The sequence below is a fragment of the Colletotrichum costaricense genome (assembly GCF_030867565.1).
Source record: "Colletotrichum costaricense strain IMI 309622 chromosome Unknown Scaffold_8.1, whole genome shotgun sequence".
Lineage (NCBI taxonomy): Eukaryota > Fungi > Ascomycota > Sordariomycetes > Glomerellales > Glomerellaceae > Colletotrichum > Colletotrichum costaricense.
Window position 1 is genome coordinate 2,346,211 of NW_026848237.1, and position 26,412 is coordinate 2,372,622.

The window sequence follows — 26,412 nt, forward strand, 5'->3', positions numbered from 1 at the left end:
GACTTTCGGAATTTTGGAACAACTCGGAGAAGAAGATTGGGAGATTGGTAGATTGGGAGCATAAACACAAACGGGCTTTCGCGACAACCTAACATATCGATCATCAAACGCAGCACAATCTACAGAGCGCTCAACTTTGGATTGGTCCAGATTGGAAATGGCATGAGAGCTGTACGGCCGCTCCGAGCTGCCTCCCGGCCTCCCTCCGTCATGTCTAGTATTTGTTCCGTACAGAATGGTGAAGGGTTGCGGATAGAAATAAGGTATCTCTGAATGTCCGTCAGATCGGTGGTACGTATCTGGATCAGTCCGAATACTGGTTGAATAGGGTACCTGAGGAAGACGGTTACGAAAGGGAAAGCATTGAGCAACTGGCTCTGCCTTCCCTTTTTGCTAAGGTACCTGACCGGCTTGAGCATCGTGAACGGACACCGACACCAACAAAATCAAGCACAGACCAGCCGATGGCAATGGCGTGTCACCTCACAAAGGGGAAGACGGCGACTAGTGCCTGATTACTGAGGTTCTAGACGCAAAAGAGGTGGAGGTATTCTGTACGTGGACGGATACATCCCAAGATACTTGTCGTGGAGGGAAGGTACCTTTACCCTGCCTTACCGACAGCTCTGGCGGACCTAGCAACCTGACCTTTCGAGGTGGATTTCCCTCTGCCAAGGCCAAGGGCAGGAACGGCCTGGCAGGCCGGTACCTGTCGTCAACCCAATCTCCCACCAATTTCCCATGTACCGGAGTCGACTTCTGTTTTGGGGTCTACCGTCTACCGTCTACTAAACCGTAACCTGGTCTGCCCCTCTCAGTCGGCTCCAATTCGCAGTACATACCATCCAACACCTTCCCTCTCTCCCAACTGTTCGTTGCTCGTATCCTCTTTTTTACCACCTATATGACCTTGCTCGAGAACCCACGCCGTATTCGTCTCTTCTCGTCTCGTCTCGTCCCAATCTCGAAGGAAAACGAACTCCTCTTCATTGCACCTCAAGATAGGAGATCTGAACTAGTACGGAACTCCGGCGTCCGCCCTCTGCATCCATTCTCATCTGAACTCCAGCCACCCGTGGCCCGTCGTCTGTCTGCCAGGCATCTGTACAGATATTCTGCCTGTCGACCCTGCCATTCACTCTCAGTCTCTGTGCTAAGCTGTGCTGTGCGGTGCGGTGCCATGCGGTGCGGTGCCGTAGGTGTTCTACGAGCGAACGACCACGGGAGAGAGACACAGACGCTATACCGCGGGCAAGGGTCATGGCAGAGACCAGCGGATAGTCCACCCAGCGATAGGTACGCCAGGGGAACCGGGGACACACGCTCGCGCCTATCTCGTCCAGGATGTTGCATGTTCCTTTGCCCGTAGGCATTGCGGCAATCCCAAGCCAAGCCAAGCCCAAACAGCAGTAGAAAGTCGCGCTAGAAACGACCCTAGAAAACACACGGCGTATGCCCTGTGCGGGGATCGAGGTCCGCTGACGGCCTAGCCTGCGTCCGCCACATATCTCGCTTTGTCCCCGTGAAGGAGGAAGTTCATATCCTAGCCACAACAGGCCTTGCTCTTCACTTTCCATCGGCCGACGACCCCTTTCAAGGGAGCCCGGAAACCTCCAAACAAGGGGCAACGACCAAGTCTGAGATATGTCTGACTGGGAGACGACGGATATGGCTCATCGCCCGTTGATGTCCAATTCAGTCTTCCCACAGTCGGCATTGTCTACGCAAGCGCATCAGGCGAAGACACTCGACACACCCTGAATCGTGTCGATTCCCACATTCCACAATTCAAAACGTGTACATCGGTTGCTTGTCGGCAATTGAGAGCGTCCTTCGAGAAAAAAATGACGAGACATATCGATACTTGGTACTATCCCCACGACGGCATCTATTCAACACAAGGCTGTACCTTACTCATGGCAGCCGCTTTATTCTTGGCGGTTGGCATACATAGTGGTACACTCGACGACATGTTCGCGCGTCCCACATGGCATGAATGTGTATTTCCCTGCAAACCATCACAATGACCATTTCAATCCTGCGAAAATTCTCTTCCTCGGCAAAGGCATAACAGCATAAACTGTGGCCCAAGCACCATGCCGCTAGCCCATTCAGAACATCCAATGGCACGCCGTTAGTCGCCTGTTCAACGGAGAAGAAGAAGAAAGGCTTGAGAAGGTTGAAAAATGGAGGATCACCAACACGAACCCACGCGTATGTACCCGTTGCAGGTGCTGGAGGCGCCGCCGTCCAATTGCCATTCTTCCTGCAGCAGAACCTTGCCCGTACCGGCTTGGACCTGCAGCGGCGCTACAGTCCGGCTCGTTTTATCCCCCACCGCCGCGATGCCGCCCGAGATGCGGTGAAAGACCGCCCCGCTCCGTTCCATGTGGGAAGTCAACCAACAAATGCCTCCTCACGCGGCAACCGGCTGGGATACCGCTTCTGCTTGCCATTCGATACTGACTGCCTCCTCTCAACGCTGCCTGTCGTGCTATCGTGCCCATCATCCGATGTCTACACTACTCCCGTCACCATTCAACATGTGTGGTGGCTCACCAGCCAGCCAACCATCCGCGCTCTCTCCGCCTTACGGTTTCACCTTTCTCCCGTACATCCCCGTCAGCTGGCCCTCCGACCCGTCAGACATATTCTCCAACGTTCGAATGAAACGCTGACCCATTCAGCACTCCTCTAGAGTCTCAACTACGAACAGGCCTCCCCGCGTTCATCTTGGGCCCGTCATCCAATGAATAGCTACCATCAGGCCGTCTAAACCGCACCATAGCTCTCGTCTAGCCGGTGACAGTCACAGGGTAGACGCATTCACTAAAACCAAAAACCCCGTTGGAACACACGTTGGACCTGACGGCGTTCCAGCTTCTGTGGTCGTTGTCCTTTTCGTTTCTAATCGGGCGAGTCGAAGCTAACAGTATTTCCTGAACCAAGATTTCACGGCTAGTCATCCAGCAGCTATATGGCGAATCAGATTCTCGAGACGCCTTAGAGTTCGTAAGTCATGTCTCAAGACAAAGGCCCGCCTCTGTAAGCAAGCAGTGCCAGGATAGTGTGGCTCGCTTTCCTCGGCACGCTGTGGCTTGCGCACTCTCCATGTGAATGACGTTGGAGGACTCCAGCCGTTGCTTGCTGGGCGCTCGACGCTCGTTATCAGTAGATATGATTTGGGGCGACGACCGGGACGGCATGAATCGTGGCTTGGCCAGAGTTGTCGGACGGTACCTTACCCCTCCAGCGGGCAGGCATCACTTCCTCCAAGATGCGTGGCCAGAGGGTGTGAAGGTTGACTCTATCTCTTTTCGTTTCTCAAACAAGATCTTGGCACAAGTCTAATTGCGAGTGCGAGCCGCGGGAGCCAATGCCGCCCAGGGCATGTTTGTTGTCTCGACTTTTTGACCACAGTGGGTACCTTATACTCCAGACCTGCGAGCAGACCTGCTCCAAACTTTTGCGGCGAGAAAGAAAAGCTGTTTAGGTGGGATTGTAATAGGTGAGGTGGTTGATCGGCATACCTATGGATTGATCGCCGTGGATGCCGTGGATAGCTTGCTGTAAATTTGGAAAAGCAGGATCCCTGTGCAGAGTGGGAGTACCTTACGTCGCCTCTTTCTTTGGAGACCTTTTTCCACACGAGGCCGTGGATCGGCGTGGCTCAAATTCTGGCAAAACTTTCCCCCCGCCTTGGCCAGTGCTTCCTCTCCCAGTGGTCTCCCGGTTACACGGGAAGGAGAATAAGAGAAAGAGACTCCGGGAGCGTATCACCTAGAGTAGACGGGAAGAGGCGGGCGCGTCGCGCGTGTCGTCGTCGTCGTCGTCGTCGTCGTCGTACGCCGCGTTGTTTTGCTTTGCTCTGCTTTGTCTCCGATGTTGCACTCTTTGTCCGTGTAAGTTGGGGCACCGCCGGGCGTCGCGCGCCGAGCGGGTGGCGAATGTGTAGTTTATACACCACGCGATATGTCGCGGGAGTTATATGTATACGTGCGTTTTGACGACGACGTCGGCGACTATGTGAAACGCCTGCTTTCAAAGAGTCAGAGAAAGGATGAAAAAAAAAAAAAAAGGAAACGAAGAGGGAGAAAAACAGGGAAGAAGAATAATAGTAGCATGGGACAACGAAAATACATCATCGTGGAAACGCAATCAAGTGTCTCGTGCACCAGTATAGAGTAAAGTACTGGATAGATTGAACGATATCTCTCTGAGATTGTAAATTCACGGAGCTTTGAAACATGTTGTATAGTGTTTATTCTTATCACAAATGCTCGAGGAAAAGCTCTACCCAATACTAGTGCCAAGTCCGATCACGCACCCTCTCGCTTTGCAGCTATCACCAGAGCACGGCATCTCGGAACAGATTGCTGTCATGACAAAGCCAGAACTTCTCAAAAACCTCACACCTGTGCCAAAGTTTCATGGCAAAGGCCAATTCACTAGCATTGCAAAAGTCATGATGGAGGAACAACATATCGAAATAAGAGTGGCAGGCCCTCCCTAATCGTGTATTTTATCTGTAATCTGAATCGTCGTGTTGCTTGCTGGCAGCTTCTGTCTGCATCAACCTCTTTCTTTTTTTATGTCCCGCCTCTCTCATGCCTTTCCCAATTCGTTATTGATGTGTAGAAGAATAAAGGGGAGCCTTGGTGCCGTGGCACATCTGTTAAGGCTCATGAAAAGGAAAGTCAAAAAACACCAATGCCTCAGCCTCGTCGAGAGCTGTTAAAGTTACACCCAGAACCAGACTTCCCAAAAGTCCCCAGTACTAAAGAAATGATCCTCGTGTATGAGGGATGCTGCATGACCCCGTGACTTCCCTGGAATCTAGACTCAGAATAAGGACCCCCACCCGGCGCCGAACTTGGAGTTCTTTGACGAGAGGCTCGATCCAGACGAGTAGAGAACACCATCTTGTTGCCGAAATGCCCCCACATCCTAATGCAGACCGTTCGCCTTACCATTCGTCTGCAGGTCCGGAATGTCCTCCGTGGCAGCCCGAGTAGCCTCATCCACACTATCCGCAACTAACGTCTCGGCAGACTCGGCCGTTGTGCGAGTCCATTCCTCCAGACGTGCCTTGTCGATGTATTTGCGCAGTACCGAGTCTTCCCACTTCATTGCATCCAGGAGCTTATCCCGGTAAGACTTTTCCCAGCTAGCCCAGCGGGCGTCGAGGTCGTCCACGAATGCTCCCAACGCGTCGGAAGGCCTCGTTGGTTGGAAAGGCTCGTCAATTCTCTCTGTTTGGTAGTTAGCAACTGGCTTCGTGAGAGCGACTTGGTGGTACCCACGTTTTTGGTAGCAGGAAATGAAAGCACTGAAGAGCGTAGTCCTGGTTAACTTCTCTCCAACGAACGAATCGTCCTTCAACTGCGTATCGTTGAGCTTTGTCCAATCATCGCGGATGAAGCAGCGTCTCCAGATCAAACGCTTGGCCATCTTCGACTCCTCGCCCTTGAGTCCCAGTGAAGCAGCCTCCAGAGCCAGATAGAAGGGATCATCAATGTCGGCGGCCGTCTCACCCGGCAGATGAACGAGAGTGAGTAGGTCAATGAGAGACATGGCATCAAGAGCCTCGTGCTTAAGGAGCCTTCTCATGCTGCTCTCGAAGACTTGGATCAATGCCTTTTGTTTCTTTGGGATGTGAAGACAGTGATTTTCCATGGCAAGTTGCAGTTCAGCGCTTTCATCTACAGCCATCTGAACAGAAGGGAAGATCTGGGCGTAGAGCTGATCCTGAATTTTGATGAGATGAAGTTGATCGTCGATGATCTCAATCTTCTCGTCGGATGTTCCCTCAACCTCGACGTTGGCTTGCTTGAAGCCGAAGAGATCGGATGGGGCAGGCTTCTCAGATTCAGCTAGCAAAGCTAGCTTTCCAAGACTAAGTTCAATCTTCTTGTTCCAGACCTGCTGCTCACGGGTAATACCGAGGTCGAAAAGAGTCTCCGCCGCATGCCCAATGTCACGCTCACGCTGGATGTCGTTGATCCACGAAATCTTGGCGAGTTCAGGTTTGGTGCGTAGGAAATTTGTTCTGTATCCATGGTTGTCGTGACTGAAGTCCAATACGGCCTGGACACCAGCATTGTCGAGCAGAATGTCGTACGTGGGGAACGCAAAGGCCTCGCCATACTTGTCAAAGTACACACCAATTTGCTTCTCTTTCAGCTCCGCTTGCTTAGTGAGTTCGCGAGCATCGACTTGTGATCTTGACACTGTCGCTTCACTTCTGAGACTGTTGATCTGTTCGATCATAGCCAAAGCAAGGGCTCTCCAGCACCGGTGCTTCTCGGCAATGTTGATACTCTCATCCCACTTGCCGAGACGGAGAAGGGAGAGAACCTTGTCGTTTCGGTCCGAATCGTAGAGCTTGGAGAGATGCTCTGACCACTTCTGCGCCTTTGCGTCTTGTTGTACAGCATTCCATCGAGATGCCTCGAGCAATGACACGAGGTACAGATCGCTCAGATTGGCAATTTCTGAGTTGATCTTCTCCAGGAGCGCAGGATCCGGCTGCTTCGTCTTGTCCTTGGTCTTCTCCTTGGGAGGGTAGTATTGATCAAGCCACGTGTGACTGAGCTCAAGAAGCCGCTTCAAGTTGTTGCAAATGTAGTGACATCCGGTCCAGGGTTCAGCGAGACCATCGTAATTGTCGCGCAAGATGCCGAATTGCAGCTCTTCGTCTTCGAGTCCGTAGAATGAGAGCTTCTTTTGCCGGTACTCGAGCGCCGTCATGAGAGCGACCAGATTCACTTGCTGGGCCTCGTACATGAGCCGAGTGATTTTAGCATCGTCCATGATGTGGTCTTTGTACATGTACTTGATCACTTCATAGGCCCACGCGATAAAGATCTCGAGCTTGCCAACGTCATGCACGAACCAGTGCCTGACGCGATCGACTTCCCCTGCGCTGCGGTTCGGGTTCGTCTTTTCGTCTTGGTGAATGAACTCGACAATCTCAGCAATCAGGTCCTTCTTGTCGTTCGCAGGTCGCTCGTTCGTAAAAGCCTCGTGACGCTTCCACAGAACTGTTGCCACCATCATCTTCTCGGCATGCGAGAGTAGAAGCCAGCGGGTACGACGGTCCAGCTTGACCTTTGTTATCTTGAGGTGAGACATCAACCGATCGAGGGCCTGACAGCGAGTGCTAAGATTGTCTTCCAAAGATGCGGGCAGACTTGAAATGTGCGATGTCGCTGAACTCATGATCTCGTGGCTGAGTTGCAACGCAGCTTCAGACACCTCCTCATCCGAAAATTGCACCCCTTTCCTTCCGTCGAAAATCAATGGGGTATCTTGCTTGTTCCCAAAAAAGACAGCTTGCTCTAGCTTGCTCTTTGGCGTGACTTTGGGAGGTTGGTCACTGCCAAATTTGTCTATATCTGTTGTTGTGAGTCGCACGATACCAGTACCGCGGACCATGAGAACGACTGCTGGGTTCTTCGTCTTCTGGCGGCTTCTTGACTCCTCATGACCAGTATTAGCGGTCTGAGGCTCTTCAAAGCCAGATCCCAAGATCTCTGGCTGATTGTTGTCCGAAAGAGTGATGACATCTTCGTAGGTGGGAGGAATAATGTGGTTATCTTCTTGGAGCTGAGCGTCTGGTGATTCCGGAGGGTTGCCGATGGATGCCACAACTACAGCCTTGTCGAAAACGACGAAAGCTACAAGGGCCGGTCGGGGGAGATGCAAGCGAGGCCTGGTGGACTGCACTGGGTTCGCAGGATTGAAGCGCGCCTTGTATGAGGAAATCGGACGAACCATGCCAACTTGCGCGGAGGCCGGGGAAAGGATGACCTCAACCAAAGAGTAGTGCGACTCCTTCTTTTTGGTGAAGCTGACGAGAAGTAAGAGATGCTGCAGGTTCTTGTCTTCCGAAGCCATGGCGTTGCTGAGTCTGCTCATGTCCCGATACTTGGCATCCAAGCCCTTGGGAACGAAAGCAAAGTCGACAACCTCGAACGTCTCCGGCTGGAAGTCAGTAGCTGAGGGATCAACGTCGCGAATCGCTTGAATAATCTCCTCCTGCATGTCCGCTTCCACAATCGTGTCGTGGTGTCCACCGCGATGTACATTCCAGGCGTGAAGTCTGCCCTTCAACGTAGCTGCGACAACGTTACGTTCGCCAACTCGAGAAGTGCGCTCTGCCCGAACGGCAGCAATATCCCCGCGCCCTGCAGTTTGCGTCAAGGCGTGACGAATGCTACCGAAAATTCCACCCGCCGTGGAACCCAGGTTTGTCCGCAGGAATTGGACTGAGATCGTTGGTCTGCCGTGGCTGTCTCGAACGCTCATGTAGGCTAGTCGGCCACTGCTAAAGGCCAGAACGAATCCGGCGGACTCGGCGTTCGTGATTTGTATGACCTTTTCGCCAGAAAACATGCCTGATATCGATCCTTCCACGCCATTTCGCTGTTTCTTCATGAAGTCTAAAGTCGCGGCGCTCGTGATGGATTCCCAGTACGCGATCTTACCGCTGATGGGCATAACAACAACCAGGCCGGGCTCTGTTGATGAGGCCGATGGGGAGACGAGACAACCCAATGGCAGAGGTTCCGATGTGTGTTTTGAAGGATACGGGAGGGTGAATGTGAATGTCTCGGGAGATTGGGATGGATCCGTATACGGCCAAACGATCGCATGAGTATGGCTGAGGCTGAGGGCGTAGCGGTTCGAGAAGATATCGGCCTGTTGCTGGGCTTCACTTGACTGTTAGATGCGAAGGACGGCAATTCCGCAAACGTTACGTACCTGAAGCATCTGCGCGTAGACGGTCTGGCAATGCAGGCAATTTGCTCACAGTGTAAGCGTTGTTCGTCGTCTGTTGGGGATCTTGTTAGCTAACCAGGGGGGCGTTCGTTGCGACCGTGTATTTGCGTACCAAAACAATACTTCCATCGCCCTTGGTCGGTCTGTCGCCTCCCTTTGGCTTCTTTGCGCGCACGCTGAGTTCTTTTCTCGGGGTGGGCGTGATGGGGTTCTGGTTTTCGATACCGTCCTGGCGTGTGTCGAGTATCGCAACTTTATCGGACTTGACCTCGTACATCTCGGGGCCCGTGGGCGCGGACACATCAGGATTCACGAAGGTCTGCTCTGTAAGAGGCAGACGCTGGCGCTTAGCTTTGGGTTGTTGGGCGAGGCTTTCGTTACTGGCCGGTCGCTGCCTTCTTCTGCTTCGCGTCGCGGTGGCGGGACCGCCCTCGTTCATGGAGGGAGAAAACATTGTGATGCTGTCGAGCGACCGGGCGCGAGGTGGTTGATGGGAGTCGTGGTCGCGGTCGCCGTGATGGTTCTGGTGATCGTGGATGGGCCGGTGTCAATCAGAAAAACATTTCGAGGATGGATGGATTCTGTGGCCTAAGGTATTCTGAATTTGTTAGGGAAAGCGGAGGTCGGAAACGGTGGACGCAAGTGGCAGAGCGGATTTAGCAAATATGTGAGAGTGACGAAGCATCAATCGATTGGGTCTCGCAAAAAAAACACAAGGTTGCTGCATCTGCCAAGCACGGACCAGCAGCGCCAGCAGCTCCTGTCTGACCACTAGCAGTGTGGTGTCAGGCTCCATGACCCCGGTGAGCAGCAGGTCAGGGCAGGTGTGCAGGTGTGCCGGCGTGCCAGCTGAGGCGGCGGAAGGGGCAACGACAGCACGGGTGTACCTACCGACGTAGTGAGATCAGGTCCCTCCACAAGGTACCTAAGGTACTTGTCGACCGTAGGTAAGGAAAGTGGAGATACCTGCCTCGTGTCACGCTCAGTACGTACCTGCTTTTTCTCAGGTCCTGTTGGGCAGGCACAGGCAAGCAAGGCAGGTTCGTTGCTTCCAGCACCTCAAAATGGGAAAGGCTTCCCATTGGCCGACTCCGCGATCGATTTGAAGTCCGCTGAATCGACGCATTGGACGGAACGAAATACCTTAGGACCCTGAAAGTGGAGCCTGGGAAACCAACTGAAGTCAACAACGTCACTCGGCCCTCGGGAAGGGTCGGCGGGCACATCGATAGAACGATTCTGTTGTGTAAAGGCAGACAGAAATACCCACTAACAACTGCCTTTCCTTTGACTGAGTCGTTGATATTTGTGACTTGCACTTGTTTGCTTCCAGATCCTCGGTACACACCTTAGTCTTTAAGGCGACGTACTTCCAACTACCTTAACGTCCACATAGAGTTGTTGGACGAACTAACTCGACCCCACCATTCGCTTCTATTCACTCATGTTCTGCAACTCATTGCATTCTTGACCCGGAGCCATCTCCCGAGACACAGTCAACTACGATGATTGGCCGCGAGACCTCATGAGTTTGCATAGCCAATAGCCTTTCATATTCACGAGACTGTCATCTATTATTCTGTCCGGGCCTTACTTGTTCTTCCGACCTCGAATCAAGTCTCATACAAGACATTCGCCGTTTTGAGATCCATTATCGAGTACCTAGACCAAAATTGTTCAGTTTGGGGCGACCCGAGCCCTCGGAGTCCTACACCTTAGCTGGCTTCAAAGTGGAACTACACGGATATCACCCATCTTTTTCTGCCCTTGGGTGCGGTTCATGAGCAAGCCCGCCTGGCAGTGCGATTGAACGCCGGGCATAAAGTTGTCTCAGCTGCATTACGGATCGTCAAAACATAGAGCTTGAAGGCGAGTGTATTGAAGAGAGGGAAGGCAGGGTCGACGGCCATTGGCTGCAATCTCATATTGTATGACTCTGGACGAGCAACGGCAACCATGATCTCTCACACGCTGAGGATGCCAAAGGCAAGACGGATGGCTTACTCTATCCGGCGGTACTCAACAGCCATGGCCATCACCGATCCCCTCGTCAAGTACAGGACGCTGGTCTCAACCAATGTCCTATCACCAGATCAAGACCAACACAGACTGGCAATTCACCTACAGAAGCTCTACGGCCGTCTCAAAGACTACGCCCCCGAAGTGGACTATCGCGAGCGCCTAAAACAAGTTGCCGATATACCAGAAGCCCGCGACCCAGACGAAGCCGCCGCGACGCTGGCTATGCCGAGTCACCCCATTTGGGACAACCCGCTCTTCAAACACCTCGCCCGCAAGGCCATGCCAGATCCAAAGGAGACGAATCCCATGGCTTTAGTCCACGTCATGACCAGTCTGGAGGGCGCCATCACAATCAACTCACCTAGAGGTCTCTTCCTATCCGGTGAGGTGGGTGTGGGAAAGTCAATGTTGATCGATCTCCTAGCACAGGGCCTGCCGACTGAGAGGAAACGTCGGTGGCACTTCAACACCTTCATGCTATACACCTTTTCGCAGCTGGAAAAGTTCCGCCAGTCCCACGCCGAGCTAGATGGGAACGAAAAGGAGTACGCCATGCTGTGGCTGGCCAAGAAGCTCGTAGAAGAGTCTCCCATTCTGTTTCTCGATGAGTTTCAGCTGCCTGATCGCGCAGCAAGCAAGATCCTCAGCCACTTGTTCATCGCTTTTTTCCACCTCGGCGGTGTACTCATCGCTTCATCTAACCGCGTGCCCGAGGAGCTGCAAAAAGCCATTGGCATCGAGTACACTGTCCCTCCTTCTGACGGGTTCCTCAAAAGTCTTTTTCTTGGCGGAGCTCGCTCTCGGGGAACTCGTCATAGTCAGAACGACTTTGCCGCCTTTCTCGAAGTGCTAAAGGCTCGCTGTGACTTCTGGCACATGGATGGAGCCACGGACTGGAGACGCCGGGAGACCGAAGTGAAAGCCGCTGTTAATGCCATATCCATCGAGAGAACGGGACTTGCGGCGGAACCTGCAGATACCCAAGAGGGTAAGATAACAGTCACTGATTGAAGTATACGGTGCTGACGAGTCTAGAATCACCCAAAGAAACAACCAAGCCAGCAAAGTACTTTTTGACTCCCGAGACCTCGGAATGGTCATCAGAGCTATCATATCTCCTCTCCCAATCCTGGAGCCCGGCAACCCTCACAGTCTATGGCCGCACAATCCCCGTCCCGCGTCAACGAGACGGCGTAGCCTACTGGGACTTTGACGCCCTCGTCGCAACCTTTGGCCCCGCCGACTACGTGACAATGGCATCAACCTACCACACCTTCATCATCGACAACGTCCCCACCATGACCACGCTCCACAAGAACGAGGCTAGACGCTTCATCACCCTCCTCGACGCCCTTTACGAAGCGCGCTGCAAGCTCTTCGTCCGCGCCCAGACCGGCCCCGACGACCTCTTCTTCCCCGACATCCGCGCCGCCCAAGCAGAAATGGCTGCCGCCGCAGAGGCGGCAGCAGCAGCGGCGGTATCCGGGGAGGAAGTCGTCTCATCGGACGCAATCTACTCCGAGACCATTGCCGAAGTCTACCAAGACTCCGCGGCTCCCTTCCGCCCCAACATCTCTTACTACGACACCGAGGCTCCGACCTCGAAGTACGATCCGGACCAGGACTCGGATTTTGGCCGCGCCGGCAACGTCAGCAGCAGCAACACCACGAGCCCCAACTTTAGCAACACGGCCGGCTTCATCGGCGAGGACGAGCGCTTTGCGTACCGTCGCGCCGCGAGCCGGCTATGGGAGCTCTGCAGCGCCGCGTGGCACGCCAGGGGCAGCAGCAGCGGTGACCCTTCGGAGTGGTGGACGCCCGTCCCGCGCACCGCGCGGCACTGGGAGGACTCGGCGCCGTCCAAGCCTAAGCGGGATGAACCGTTGCTGCCGCGGAAGCAGAGCGATGCCGTCATGGGCCCGGCGAGGCCTGTTGACGAGCCGTTTGGTACAGATAAGCTCGTCATTGAGAGGTGGACTGCTCTGGAGGAGGCTGAGCGTCGGCGGGAAAAGTCAGCTTCGTCTTCGTCTTCATCCTAGGATAGCGTGCGTCTCTAGAGTTTGATTTTCGGTTGCTTTTTTGTATACGAGGAGTGGAGGGCATTTGGAGTACGAGGAGCATGAGGGAGGCGAGTTCCGTTGGATGATCTTGCTCTATCCTTTCTCTCTTCGTGTCCCCTCCTCATCTTCTTGGTTTTGAGAATTATCGCATTTGAGAGTACCATCTCACGGAGCATAGCATAGCATTTTGGCGGTGCTGGACTTAGCATACGTCGCTCAGACGACGTCGAGACCTTTGAGTCTTCACGATGGATAGTTATCTTACATTACCGGTACCACCCGGTACTCACATTAGAAGAAAAGAAAAGCCATACTTGACATCACACCCTCGGAACCGATGCATCTATCTTCTATGATCAAACGCCCCCAAACTCCAAGGAACCCAAGAAAGAAGGCGACGAACCACTCTTCACCCCCCTTTTCAACTTTAGATTCACACCGCCGCTACTCTCACTCCAAAACCCCTCTTCAAAGATTCGTCACACCAGGCGTCCACCCCTCCCCAATCCTCCTCACCTCCCCCTCAAACTTGCGACTCTTAATCACCCGCCCCCCACGCCCGCTCACAGGCGAATGCTCATCAGGCTCGTAAAACGGATTCTGCAACAACCGCACATACGCGCTCTGCACAGCCCGAAACACGACCCTCAACTCCTGCTCCCGCAACCCAACCGCGCCGCGGCCCCCCTTGCCAGCAGCGGCAGTCTCCGCGCCGCCGGCACCAGCACCCGGCGTCCCGCCAGCGACCCTCCGCCCGCGCATGTCGACGACGACGACGATCTTGACGCCCGTGTTGGTCTCCCACCCGTACGCGGCCAGCCGCTCGTCCACGGCGTGGAGGAGGCCTACTTCGCCGGACAGACCCGTCCCCGTGGACCCTGGCGCCGCGGCGGCCGCGGCACCGCCGCCGGAGGGATTGTTGCTGCCGTGGCGGAGCTCGAAGATGTCCAGGGTCGAGGAGAGGAGGAGGGAGAATTGTAGAGGGGTGCGGACCGGCGCGAAAGTGTTTGTTGAGGGGTTGTGTGAGGGGAAGATTTGGATGTGGAGGGGGTTGTTCTAGAGTTTGGAATTGCTGCGTTAGCCTTGTGTCTTTTTGATCTGGTGTTGAGGTGCTGAGATCATGCGTTTGATCGTAGGGAGGTTGGAAGAGGGTGAACGGGACCACGAGCGTGGACAAAGGTTCGTGGTGGTCTGCACCAGGAAGGGGGGAGTGAGGAGGAGGACGTACGTTGCGGCCGATGATGCCTATGCATGCTATGGAAGGGATGGCGGTCGCCATTGTGCGCGGCCTGACTTGTGTTGCCTTTCGGCCGCCTGAGGGTTCAAGTTTTATCTTTCGATAAGGCACTGCGCCGAGGCGTGGAATGCGATCGTGGTGTTGCTGGTCGGTCAAAAGTTGAGTGTGGGCGGTTTGGTGATGTGGTTTGGAGAACGGAGAGCTGGGGTAAGGTACAGGATGCTGGTTCTAGGAAATAGCTGGTGTGGACGGGAGCTTGATTGCTTTTTTTGGGGCGCCTCCTTGCTGCCCCGCATTGGCATCAGCAAAAAGCTCCTAGTTTCCTGGCATGTCAACTTCACAAAAGCAGTGGTTTACATGTCAAGGCAATACAGATAAATCTCCAAAGATGCCCAGAATGGATCATGGTGTTTCCCCCTTCGTAGAGAAATAGTATTACACCTCAACTAAACCAAATCATTACTCCAATGTTCATAACGAAGGCGTAGAAGCCCGGCCTCCTTCTCATGAGCTAACACGCCCATCGAGAAAAGTTGATAATACCAAAGGAAAGCGCCGTTGGAATAACCTCCCCCCGAATTTTTGCACCAAGAAGCAGACAGAGGGCTGTCATCGCCAAATAACCCTCATTCATTCAATCTCCTCATCAGACAACCCTTCCGTCTCCTCCAACCCCCTCAACATCTCCTCAATTTCACTCGGGTCCGTAATCGCCCACACGCCGCCGCCCTTGACCGAGTCCTTGCCCCTCATCCCGACCTCCTTGCCAACGAGATTCCGCCCAACCTTGCCCGGCCCGATGCCGATCCACCGCCTCACCTTCTCCTCCTGGTCGAGGTACTTGATGCTGTCCCACCACCGCACCGTCTCCAGACACTGCCGCGCCAGCAGGTCCTTGACGTCCTCCCTGCTCTCAAACGGCCGCGCGCTCACGTTGCTGATGCACGGCAGCCGGCCGGGGAAGGTAATAATGTCCTCCGTCTCGCGGCCCCGCACCCGGCTCTTTTTCGCCAATATCTTCTGCATCACCCCGACCGCGGGCTTCATCAGCGGGCTGTGAAAGGGGCTATCGCTATTCAACCGCACCGCGCGCGGGTCGTGGCCCAGAAACTGCCTCACATGCGTCGACAGCGTCTTGATCCGCTCGATATTCCCGCTCAGCACAATCTGGTTCTTGCTGTTCACGTTGGCGATGAGCACCTGCTCGATAGGCGGCACGTCCTCGGAGCTCTCCCCTTTCGACCCGGCGCTCGAGTGGCCTACAAAGTCGTGTATCGCAGCAATCAGCGGGCCCAGGTACTCGGGCTCCGTGACGATGGCCACCATGCCGTACTCGCCGCCGTACTCCTCAACGGCGCGCCGCGTCGCCTCCGCCATGGCCTCGGCCCGCTTCCGGACGAGATACAGGCTGTCCTCGAACTCGAGGTAGCCGCCCGCAACGAGGGCGGCGAACTCGCCCAGCGAGTGGCCGAGCGTCACGTCGACGCGCCGCGCGACGTCAAAGTCGAACTCGCGCTCGAGGATGCGCAGGATCAGGATCGAGGTCGCCATGATGGCCGGCTGCGCGTTGGGCGTTTTGGTCAGCAGCTTGCTGGGCCCGTCGGCGATGACGTCGGAGAGCTTGAAGCCCATGTAGTGGTCGATCTCCTCGATGATGGGTTTCGCGGTTCGGGGGAAGGCTTCGAGCCATGGTGTTATCATGCCGACTTTTTGTACTCCTTGGCCTGCGATAGTCACATATACTTGTCAGCTCCTCGAAATGCTTCCCTCTCATTGCCTTCATATTTCCCCCCTCTAAGCACATGGGACTCTTCATCGCAACGCACGCACCTGGAAAGAAGAGCGCCGTCCGCGGCCTCTTCCCCTGTGATGTAGACACATGCCGCCTACTTGATTCAAACGCTACACTGCCCGTCGCGGCGCGCCTGCGACCGAGGCAGCCGGGCCCATCGGCCCATACGGCGGCGGCGCCTCGGCGGAGAGAGTGGTGGACTCCGGGAGCTGTAGTCATGGCCCGTTGGGAAAACAAGACAAAGGCGCCAGCCAATTGTGAGCTGGGGAAGCTTAGATGATCGCAATCATGGACTAATGATTTAATCACTTTGGTGTGTGTTTGTATCTCTGTAGGTGTTTAAACGGAGTACCGTAGCGTAAGAGAAAGTGACAAAGACTCAACGCCACGAAAGAGCTTCTAGAAACAAGTATAGAAGAGAATTAAAAACTAGAGGTGTCAACGAGGGGGGAGGTCCGCGGGTTTTTGCGACCGAGCTGGAAGATAATGTGTCACACGCAAGCACAGCCCACGCGCGGCGGCCGTGGGTAGTCTTGGTCTTGGTCTTGGGGTTTGGGGGAAACGGAGAGCAGATAGTCGAGACAGGAACGTGGTGCGCGGGTGAGATACGAATTACTGAGATGGAGTGAGCCCATGACGCCAGTTGGAATGGCGGTTGGTCCTAGGTAGTGGCCGCCACTAACCGAATGTCCCGAGGCCGAGGATTGAATGGGAGCTGGAGGAAGAAAAACACTGGAGTAAAGGTACCTACCCCGCGATTGGCAAACAGCCTGGGCAGCTCTTTTACAGGCGCGTTTCCAGTTCCGCTGCGCCGGGAGCGGGGCTGCTTTTGCTGGATCTCCCCCAGGGGGTCCAGGGGTCAATTGCCGCCGACTCGCCCCGATGCTGTACTCTGATCTCACGCTGGAAATTGAGTCACCGCCTCGGCTTGTAGCCGTCACAACAAACAAGGCCACGATTTGGAGTTATCTGTATCAAAAAAAGAAAACGGCTTCTTGAGCGGTTCGAACTCGTCTCCTGGCTTGCTTTGATGGGCACCGCCTGGTAATCTTAGACCGCAACGAATTGGCATCACTAGTCTGCCACTAGACGGAGTGGAAACCGAGGCCCTCCAAAGCATGTGAATCATACTTTGCTTCAAGCACTATCCAAGAATAAAAATAGCTAAAATAATTCTCATTAGTTTATATTTGCTATCGTGTTTCGCGTTTCCGTCTAACACCGCGTCTCTACACCGCCCTTGCTGACCGTCAGATACTTGACGCCCTTGTACGGCTTCACGTTCTCACCAAGACCTTTGCTCTTGCGCGGGTCAATCATGATGCTCTCCACCTTGAGCCCGCTCGGCAGCCACCCCTTGACCGAGAAGCTTACCGACGCCGAGCTCGGCATCAGCATCTTATTCTGCGCCACCTTCTTCGCGTCCTTTTCGTCGTCTCCGCCGTCGGCCGTCTTCTTCGCCTGGGTGGGGCTACTGCTCTGGTACGGCTGCTCGTCGTAGCCGTACGCCTTGCCGAACCCGAACCCGTTAGGGTCGAGCTCGTCCTCGTCCTCGTCCGGCAGCTGGCCCACTACGGTACACCTAAGACCAAAGTAGGACGTGCCAGAGGATATCTCCTTAGTGGGGACGTGCCACTCAAGGACCCTCTCGCTGGGGTTGAAGGTCGCGTCTCCCTTGCTGGGCCGCAGCTCCGACAGATTTCTAACCTCTGCCGGCAACGGCACCGTGACGGTCAGATCCTCCATCAGAGGCGATGAGGGAGTTCCCGGGTGGGGGCCGCCGAAGCCTCGACCTGCTCCTCCACCACCGCCGCCACCTCTTCCGTACTGACTTGACGATGAGGGGCCACCGGCTCCCAGCACCTTGTTGACGTGTAACCGCACTTCAAAGTCGGAGCCCGTAAGGCCCAGCCCGGTCTTCATCTCAATGTTGACAGGGAGCTTGAGATTGTTGGCACTTAAACTACCGCTCTTGCCGTTCGTGAATGGTAGCAAGTCGACCTCGTAGCTGGCCAAGATGAATCGGCCGTCTGGTGGTACAAAGCTGAGTTCGCCAGGTCGTTCCTTCCACCTTGACAGACGGACACAGGGGTGAAATACTGGGAGGTCCATGAAGCCAGCCAGGTTGTGTTTCCCAGAGGGGCTCGTTAATGTCATGACAATGTCGGGCATGCCAGACACCTTACACGTGAAGGCTATCGTTCCGTTGGCGAATGCTGCCAGCGGCCGCCCTGAGGGTGCGAGAGTCACAGTCAGGGTCTCGACGATGTCGGCGTACATCTCGTTGGACGTATGCCTCACGTTAGCCCTGCGCCAGGGTAATGCCGGCGTATTTTGGGCAATCAAGGACGGCGTACTCGGGTTGGCGAAGCCCGTGCCAAAGTTGCTAGGTTTCCTACGTGAACTCCGTCAGACTGATTTTCCTTTCATATGCGTTCGAAGTGTCTCCCTTACCCAGGCAAGGTGATGCTGCCAAGCAGCTTGCCCACCCATCCCTCAACCTCGACCAAGTCCCTCAGCGCGTTGGGTTCCGTCGTGTTGATCGTCCCCGCGTCGCACATCTCGTTGAGGAGCTGCGCGACGACATCATAATTGCTCTCAATCTTGTGCGCTAGCAAGGGCGCGCCTAGGAACTCCTCAAAGACGTCGACGATGCGGTGGATGAACTCGAGGACGAGCAGGGGCTCGATCTCGGAGGACGAGGTGGCCAGGAACAGCAGGTTGGCGTGCTTGAGGCTGAAGACGAGTGTCGGCGGGTTCGTGTTGGCGAGGTAGACGAGGTTCGGGCGCGGGGCCGGGTGCTCTAGGTAGAGGGGCAGGAGGTGCTGCGCCGACAGCGGGCGGGAGGTGTACGTGTGCGACAGGATGGCATGGCTGTCGAGGGTAGAGTATGTTAGCTCTGGCGGGTCTGGATGATGGATATGCTGTAGACTGACTTGTGCTCATCGTAGATGTGCAGCGCCTCAATAACGCCGTTCATCGTTCAGGTCGGCATCGGAGGCTGCGCCGTGGTCGTCGGAGGTGGTGGGGGGTGGGAGGTTGTTTGCTTGCTGTCAGTGTGTCTGGCTGCCGCTGGAGCTCCCACGTCCGGGAACCACACTCAGACCGGCCCCGCGTACCTTGGCGGCGCCGCACATGCTCGATGATGGAATTAAATGGTAGTGCAAGGGAACAGCCCATTACAGCCAATCAGCAGCGAGATATACCCTTGTCGCTGCACCAAGCTCCCCAGGCCTCTATGGTCTATCACTGCCATTGTCAGGAGCTTCCCGTCGTTCGTCGCAAAAAGCATTCGGTAGCCAAATCTTGAAGACCGCTCAGAACCAAGCCGCTCACCCCACACGCCTTCGCCGCCATGATCGGAGGAGGAGACAAAATGCCCACCGTGGGCACCCTAGACAAGCCTGAAAACCTCGACCAGCTCCTGCGCGAGGACCGCGGCGACGATTGCACATCGTGCAGGGTCATTGGTAAGCCACCACCATTCTCCCAGGCTTGTGGTGCTCGGCAGCAGTAGGGAAGCCATGCTAATGCGGCATCTTCCGAATAGGAGGCGGCGCATTCCTCGGCCTTGCGGCATACAACTACCTCTCCGGCATGGGCCACGTCGAACGACAACGCGCGGAGATTCTCAAGTCGGGATCTAGGTTCGGCATGGGAAGCCGCAAGCTGGGCGTCGCTAGTATCTCCATTGGCCTGGCGTATCTTGGCCTGTGGAGGCTGTTCAAATAGACGACGGACGAATGAAAGAGACGAAGAGAGGAATCGGGATAATGAGCAAAAATCGCAACTCAAACAATCAGGCCAGGCGCGTCCGCGGGAGATGGCCTCAAGGACATGAGAGAGCCGATGCTACCGGCAGGCGAAGCTTGGCGCCACTCTGTTGACGGCCTCGCACGAGCGGATCTCAGGCGCCTACGATAAAGAATCGTAGCGGCAACCCGTGATAGAAGGCCATGGTCAAGATATCTCAGCCACTTTGGCCCTACAGCTGGCACGAAACTGATTGCTTGACGGCGGACTGACGATCTTTGGGCGGATGCTGTGAGAGATAACTCTACCAGATACTTGCTGCAAATACTGTTGTAATACTGTACAATACTGTCATGTAATCAAAAGCGACAATTTTAATGAATCAAACAAAAGGCACACTCTGGTATGCAATTAGATATATAATGTACCGATTACCGGTAAAGTTTACAGCCGTTGTGGTGCTGTCAAAAGAAAAAAAGTAAGGTGCAGGCAAGCATCGCCCGCCGATTGAAGGCTCCAAACTGCCCCTCCAAAGCTTCACCAAAAATTCTTTGCAAGCAACAATCCCAACCACATCCACATCCACTAAACAGCAACCACCACAAATCCCCCTGTGCAATCGACGCAACAAACCCTATCAAATCATAGTCTTAAGCAAGCCGAATCATACGACATCGAAAATCCGACTGTTTCCTCAGCGCCCCAACGGCCTTCCCGCCGTAAAACCATAAATTCACCATGCCCATCACAATCCTCGCCCCGCGTGGCACGCCGTCACATCACAAGCCCTACGCTGCCGCAGGAGCAGGAGCAGCAGACTCGGACTCAGACTCAGATGGCGGCGCCGATATCGAGGGTGACATCTCCATGCGCCCCGCGAAACGCTCCCGCGGCGACAACTACGAAATCGTCACGCCGGGCGAGATCATCACCGACGACCCCCAGTGGATGAGGTTTGTCGGCCCCAACAATATATCCATAGGAAGGCTGTGGAAAGACAGAAACTACAGAAAAGAGAAACCCCTAACTGACATCGCTACAAAACAGAGGCCACGGAACCTACATCACCCAAAACACAACAGACATCGTCTCCTCCGTCGCAGGCACCGTAACCCGCACAAACAAGCTCCTCTCCGTCCGCCCCCTCCGCGCCCGCTACACCCCCGAGATAGGCGACCTCGTCGTCGGCCGCATCGTCGAAGTCCAAGCCAAACGCTGGCGCGTCGACGTCGGCTCCTCCCAGCTCGCCATCCTCCAAATCTCGGCAATCAACCTCCCCGGCGGCATCCTCCGCAAGCGCACCGACACCGACGAGCTCCAGATCCGGTCCTTTTTCGCCGAGGGCGACCTCGTCGTCGCAGAGGTCCAGCAGCTCCACCAGGACGGCGCCGCCTCCCTGCACACGCGTTCCCTCAAATACGGCAAGCTGCGCAACGGCGTCTTCGTCGCCGTCACGGGCACCGGAGGCGGCGGCGGCGTGGTGAGGGCGAAGAGGCAGCAGTGGGTCATGGACGCGGCGCGCGGCGCGGCAAAGGTGCACGTCACGCTCGGCGTCAACGGCTTCATCTGGATCAGCAAGCACGTCGAGAGCGACGCGGGCGCCGAGAGCGTGGGGCTGAACCGCATGGAGGAGAGCGTCAGCGCAAACGTCTACTCGAGCCAAAACGACAAGATTGACGACGAGACGATGCGCGAGGTCGCGCGGATACGGAGCGTCATCCTTGCGCTGGTGGAGAACGGGCTGCGCGTCGACGAGGACATGGTCGTCAGGGGGTACAAGGTGGCCGTGGATATGGGCCTGGAGAGCATCGAGGACGATATTTACCTCGGTGGCGAGCGGGGGAAAAGGCTTGCTGAGGCTCTGTTGAGAGAATAGGCAGTCACAAAATGCTGTGGCACACGAGTCAAAAAGCCATGGGCGAGATGGGGCAGGATAAATATCTTGAAGGAAAAATAGTTCTCTGATAGATACCAAGAAAGGGGCTTCGTATAATCCGTCAAAGAGGCCCTGGATCGCCAGACATCAGCAACGCTATGCAGTATATATCTATAGGCTGTATTGTTCAGCCATGGTATCAAAAAAAATAAATCATGTAGCCAAAATCATGGTAGACAACGTCTACTTAAAAGGTCTCGACGAGCTCTGCGCCGGCAAAGTACCCCTTATTCTCAATGACACCGCGATCCTTCACAAAGGCAGTGTACTTGACCACCCACTCAGGTGTGAGGTCGCCCTCCAGACCCTCCTGGTCCTCGGCAGGGTCGGCGAGGACGCCAGCGCCCTGCAGGCCGTGACCGAGGAGCTCGCGGAGGGTGCCTCTGGGCAGGATGTCGGTGCAATCGGTGTGGACAAGCAATTCGACGCCCTCCGTCTTGGCCAGCTTGACCAGCGTCGGAGGAACGCTGCAGCAGTCCTTGATGTTAATCTGGTCGACGGCCGGCCGGACGCTGACCTTTTTGATGAACTTGGCCAGCTTCTCAGTGCCGAACTCGGAGATGCCGAGGGCCTTGACCTCCCCACGCTTGTACAGATCCTCAAGAACGGTCCATGTCGCAGCCTCCTCGTCAATGTTGCCCTGAGAGGCATTGCGCTTGTCGGCTTCCCATTCACAGTCGCCCTCAAATGACATGCCCGGGAAGGACGCGATGAGAAGATCGATCGTCGTGACCCCTAGCTCCTTTCGCACGAGGCTCAAGGCATCCTGCACGTACTGGGCCCGGTCTTGCGGAGCGGCATTAGGGAGGAAGAATAACTTCACGGTAACGTCGTAGTTGTCGGGCTCTTCTTGTAGTCCAGAGTAGGACCAGTCTATCCGCGGGACGAAGAGCGCATCGTCCTCGCGAGCGGTCCACACGTCGATGCGAGGCCGGCGGCCGTTCGAGTTGTGGGAGAAGCCATTGGAGTGGCCGTTCAAACCGTTTCCATTCACGGGTTCGTCATCGTCATCGATGGGAGAAGATTCTTCGTAAGGCGAGTAATCCTGCTGGGCAGCGAGAAAGTTGCTTCGCAGCGAGTTGGTGAGTTCAAGGTTCGACCTGTAGGCTCCCGGCTTGCGGATTATGGAGGGGCCGCCCGAGACAATGTTTCTGCATGCAACGGAGATCGCCAATCAGCATCAGAGCGCACGGAACGATTCTATGGTGGGAATCAATGAAAGGTGTGACAAACCCAGTGGAGAGAATGAGTTTCGTCATGGCGATATTGTCAATGGTAGTAGATAAGGTAAATATCGCGATATTATAGCTCAAGATCAGATGCAATGAACTGGTAGTCGAGAAAAGATTGCGACGTCAAGGGTCTTGATTGCGCAATGTAGAGGGGAGGGCGTTCCGATCTTCCTCAGCAACTTTTTTTTTTTGGTGCCTGTTGATTTTTAGACTTTGGAGGGGTGATTAACAATCGGAATCAGGTCGAGGGGCCGATAAGGAAAGGTACGGTCCGCTCGGGTTCAAAGGTGAGACGGGGTAATTATTAATCGTTGGCGCACGGCAGGCGGATGTCGGCTTGTGTGTGTCGAGGCCCCCAAAATCGGAGATAAAGGGCGTATGAGATGGAGTAGTAGTCTGTATCTGTAGGTATGGTACGAGGAAAAGTCGTGATATGCAGTATATGCAGCGAGGGGGATGGTGGTAGGCGGGGATGGGTTCTAGAAGTACGCGCGAGACTCTTCAAGGATGGGACCCGCGGGTGGATGTGGATCGATGATGGTGTTTATTCTCTAGGTCTCCGTGGAGTTGTGACTTTGTATCTCGTGGAATAGGTAGTAGACGGTGGAGGGGAAAGGCTTGCGGAAAGAGGGCGGAGGACTGGGCTAGCCTTTATTTCAACAACCGGACGAGGACGGGAAATGAAAGAGAGATTTCCATGCAAGTCCGTCTCAGTGTGTGCCGACTGAATCAAGTCGTTCAAGTAGGTGTCAAGACATCCGTGGAAATCATTCATCTTCGATCCTGCGGCAACGGCGTTTCCTGCCTCGCAACTTCCATCCGGGCACCGACCACATCCCGCCATCCACCCCTCATCCCGCCGCAAATTCGGCAGCAGCGCGACTCCGGGGGGCAGGTCAATGGCACTTGGTGGGGGTTTTACCCATCGCGTCAGCGCCTTGGAGTGATTTGTCTGCACCTTCCGGAGGCTTCCGTAGGACCGCAGCAATCGCGACGGCCTATGAGAGGCCGTTGTCGGCATGAATCGCTCATCCAATGTCTCTGTTTTATTCAATCCCATCACCACACCACTACCGGCATTCAAAGACTTCAATCTCGAGTCGCACAAAGCCGGCAGCAATGAAAGACCGGGCTTTGTTCCGTTTGGCACGGCAGTCCAGGTAGCGTACACACATGGACATTGTCTGCTGAAAGATAGAGGTACCTTGACCAATTCGAACGAGATATCGAGCTTTTCCAGCCAAAGTAGACGGAGCTTTTGCAGCGGCCCTTCCACTGTCTAATCCCACTCACAGCGCTTCGCTATCTGTCTATCTTACGTAAGCCGGAAGCTCCTAGGACAGGGCGTCACCTCAAGCTTTTCAAGCCCGCCGTCACCAGGTGTCGCCTGCTAGGAACCTAGGTACTGCCTGAGGATACTGCAGCCTCAAGCTCAAGGTACACCTGCGGCCAAACTCGACACCTTGCGCCCATCAGCCTGACGTGACCAAGGGGTATCGTCACACCCAACAGACCGCATATCGTCGCCAACCGCAATCCAGCGCTCGGTTTGATGTGCTCGACCACTACAGCACTGGACACTTCATACGACGTCAACTCAAGGTCCACAACGCTCTTTTCAATTCAATCCCCATCTCCTTCTCCGTCCACCTTGTGGTGGTGATGTGAAGGCATCATTATGGCTATCCAGTATGTGATGACCCCTCGGCCGCATCTGATAGTGCATCAAGGCAAGAAGACTAATTCAATCTAGATACCTCATCCTCCTCTCGCGCCAGGGCAAAGTGGTACGCACCCATCGCTACCCGAAACCCCCTCGAACATCCCTTTGCTGATCACGATCCCTCCACAGCGCCTCGCAAAATGGTTCACCACCCTCTCGCCCAAGGAAAAGGCCAAGATCGTCAAGGACGTTTCTCAGCTGGTCCTCGCCCGTAGAACCCGCATGTGCAACTTCCTCGAGTATAAGGGTTAGTCGCCTTCGAAACTTGGCCACTTCACCCGTCGACAGTCACTGACTTGTTCCCGCCAGATTCCAAGATCGTTTACCGCAGATATGCGTCGCTATTCTTTATCGCAGGAGCGGCGTCAGAAGATAACGAACTTATTACCCTCGAGATCATCCATCGCTACGTCGAGCAGATGGACAAGTACTATGGCAACGTCTGCGAGCTAGATATTATCTTCTCCTTTACGAAAGCCTACTACATCTTGGACGAGCTATTATTGGCGGGAGAACTACAAGAAAGCAGTAAAAAGAATGTGCTGCGGTGTATATCCCAGCAGGATTCGCTCGAGGACATGGAGGTACGTTGAGTCGATGCATTACTGTTTACTTGTATTCTCTGCCTTCAAGACGACGAACTGCAGCTGCGCCATTGGCGAAGTCTTGCGCTGACGATTCTCCTACTCCCCATCAGGTCGAGGACGAGGTTACAAAGATCATGTAACCATCCTCCAGTGTGTACCTATCTGCTAGATTGAGACACGAAGCCCGGGATAAATCGAGCCTCGAAGCCAATCTACGACATCTATACAAGTGTTGCACGAGCCGCGAGGAGGGCATGCCATTTATGAGTATGTTGGCTAATGGGCGCTCTCGCCGCGTATGCAGGAAACGGAAGAGATTACATCGTCTCTCAAAGAGGTTGGCATCCTTTGACGACCCGTCATGGCTTTCGGATACACTGCAGGCCGGATATCAGGAGGCCGATACGCGACAATGAGGGAACGATGCGCCGATGCTGTTATGGACGGGAATGACCCCCGGGTGGCCCTTTGTGTGCATAGATCTTTGAGGGCGGAAAACCGCCCTCTACTACATCAAGAGAAGAACATGAGATAGCGTTGCTTGTTGCTTAGTTGTATCCACAACGTTTGTCCAGTCTTGAGTTTTCCCCCAGAAACGACGCATGAGCTGGGCACGGGGCCAAGAGCGACGACGACAATGGAGCATCACTGCATTCCACGGAAAACACGTAACAATTGACAAATAGACGAGCATTCCGATACGCAACCAAACGCCAATCTTCATTGCCCCGAGACAGTATGAAGTCATATTGCGAGACGGGCTTGGAGTAGCCGCTCGTGGCCTCTTGACGCCCTTTCATTCGCTTGGACATTGCTGGCTGCGCCCCGCCTCCCTATACGCGGCGGATTGGACAGAGTTGCTGGGTGGGTTTCCGAAGGCCCTTCCCCCCAACAAGCAGGGAACAGACAGGGACTGGACCCCGACTTCCCAGCTGGTGTCTCCCCCACACCCGCGAATCCGGTGTCAAGAACGAAGCAGGCGGTCACAATGCGATACGGCAGTCCAGCACCAGAAAGCGGACATGCTGGAACAGCGCAAGATATGCTTTGTCACAGACTCCCCGTCGGCTCCACCCACTATCTGTTCCTATCTTGGAACTGGCCCACCACCTAACACTGCCTTACCTCACGGCAGCTACCCATCCACCCTGCTGCACCAGGGCGGGGGCCTTGTCAGCGGGTACGGGGAACAACGGAGACGTGAGCCAGGACCCAGCAAGCAGCAGCAGCAGTAGTAACAGCAATAGCAGCAACCGACAGCGGCCAACACACCACGGACCACGCAG

At 55.0% G+C, this 26,412-nt stretch overlaps 10 protein-coding genes across 10 annotated transcripts; 5 read left to right on the forward strand and 5 right to left on the reverse strand.

Moving 5' to 3' along the window:
• Positions 1-2,096: 2,096 nt before the first annotated feature.
• Positions 2,097-2,698, forward strand: CCOS01_08795 (uncharacterized protein; the record flags this gene model as incomplete). The annotated part of the gene is made up of 2 exons (XM_060456956.1): positions 2,097-2,133; positions 2,232-2,698. 2 exons carry the CDS (start codon positions 2,097-2,099, stop codon positions 2,696-2,698), a joined length of 504 nt encoding a protein of 167 aa, XP_060313230.1.
• Positions 2,699-4,947: 2,249 nt separating this feature from the next.
• CCOS01_08796 (uncharacterized protein) lies at positions 4,948-9,238 on the reverse strand (the record flags this gene model as incomplete). Its single annotated transcript, XM_060456957.1, has 4 exons — positions 4,948-5,252; positions 5,304-8,714; positions 8,767-8,836; positions 8,897-9,238. 4 exons carry the CDS (start codon positions 9,236-9,238, stop codon positions 4,948-4,950), a joined length of 4,128 nt encoding a protein of 1,375 aa, XP_060313231.1.
• A 1,502-nt stretch (positions 9,239-10,740) lies between these two features.
• Positions 10,741-12,845, forward strand: CCOS01_08797 (AFG1-like ATPase; the record flags this gene model as incomplete). The annotated part of the gene is made up of 2 exons (XM_060456958.1): positions 10,741-11,794; positions 11,854-12,845. The coding sequence occupies 2 exons, from the start codon at positions 10,741-10,743 to the stop codon at positions 12,843-12,845; spliced, it is 2,046 nt and encodes a 681-aa protein (XP_060313232.1).
• A 489-nt stretch (positions 12,846-13,334) lies between these two features.
• Positions 13,335-14,145, reverse strand: CCOS01_08798 (uncharacterized protein; the record flags this gene model as incomplete). The annotated part of the gene is made up of 2 exons (XM_060456959.1): positions 13,335-13,922; positions 14,095-14,145. The coding sequence occupies 2 exons, from the start codon at positions 14,143-14,145 to the stop codon at positions 13,335-13,337; spliced, it is 639 nt and encodes a 212-aa protein (XP_060313233.1).
• A 588-nt stretch (positions 14,146-14,733) lies between these two features.
• On the reverse strand, positions 14,734-16,114 carry CCOS01_08799 (malonyl CoA-acyl carrier protein transacylase; the record flags this gene model as incomplete). Its single annotated transcript, XM_060456960.1, has 2 exons — positions 14,734-15,827; positions 15,934-16,114. 2 exons carry the CDS (start codon positions 16,112-16,114, stop codon positions 14,734-14,736), a joined length of 1,275 nt encoding a protein of 424 aa, XP_060313234.1.
• Positions 16,115-17,110: 996 nt separating this feature from the next.
• On the reverse strand, positions 17,111-18,875 carry CCOS01_08800 (adaptor complexes medium subunit family protein; the record flags this gene model as incomplete). The annotated part of the gene is made up of 3 exons (XM_060456961.1): positions 17,111-18,290; positions 18,350-18,769; positions 18,832-18,875. 3 exons carry the CDS (start codon positions 18,873-18,875, stop codon positions 17,111-17,113), a joined length of 1,644 nt encoding a protein of 547 aa, XP_060313235.1.
• Positions 18,876-19,250: 375 nt separating this feature from the next.
• CCOS01_08801 (uncharacterized protein) lies at positions 19,251-19,627 on the forward strand (the record flags this gene model as incomplete). The annotated part of the gene is made up of 2 exons (XM_060456962.1): positions 19,251-19,365; positions 19,446-19,627. 2 exons carry the CDS (start codon positions 19,251-19,253, stop codon positions 19,625-19,627), a joined length of 297 nt encoding a protein of 98 aa, XP_060313236.1.
• Positions 19,628-20,386: 759 nt separating this feature from the next.
• Positions 20,387-21,524, forward strand: CCOS01_08802 (exosome complex exonuclease RRP4; the record flags this gene model as incomplete). The annotated part of the gene is made up of 2 exons (XM_060456963.1): positions 20,387-20,601; positions 20,696-21,524. The coding sequence occupies 2 exons, from the start codon at positions 20,387-20,389 to the stop codon at positions 21,522-21,524; spliced, it is 1,044 nt and encodes a 347-aa protein (XP_060313237.1).
• Positions 21,525-21,771: 247 nt separating this feature from the next.
• Positions 21,772-22,843, reverse strand: CCOS01_08803 (glutamate-cysteine ligase modifier subunit; the record flags this gene model as incomplete). Its single annotated transcript, XM_060456964.1, has 2 exons — positions 21,772-22,735; positions 22,818-22,843. 2 exons carry the CDS (start codon positions 22,841-22,843, stop codon positions 21,772-21,774), a joined length of 990 nt encoding a protein of 329 aa, XP_060313238.1.
• Positions 22,844-24,494: 1,651 nt separating this feature from the next.
• Positions 24,495-25,266, forward strand: CCOS01_08804 (clathrin adaptor complex small chain; the record flags this gene model as incomplete). Its single annotated transcript, XM_060456965.1, has 5 exons — positions 24,495-24,505; positions 24,570-24,603; positions 24,669-24,786; positions 24,849-25,123; positions 25,237-25,266. The coding sequence occupies 5 exons, from the start codon at positions 24,495-24,497 to the stop codon at positions 25,264-25,266; spliced, it is 468 nt and encodes a 155-aa protein (XP_060313239.1).
• Between the last annotated feature and the right edge of the window lie 1,146 nt (positions 25,267-26,412).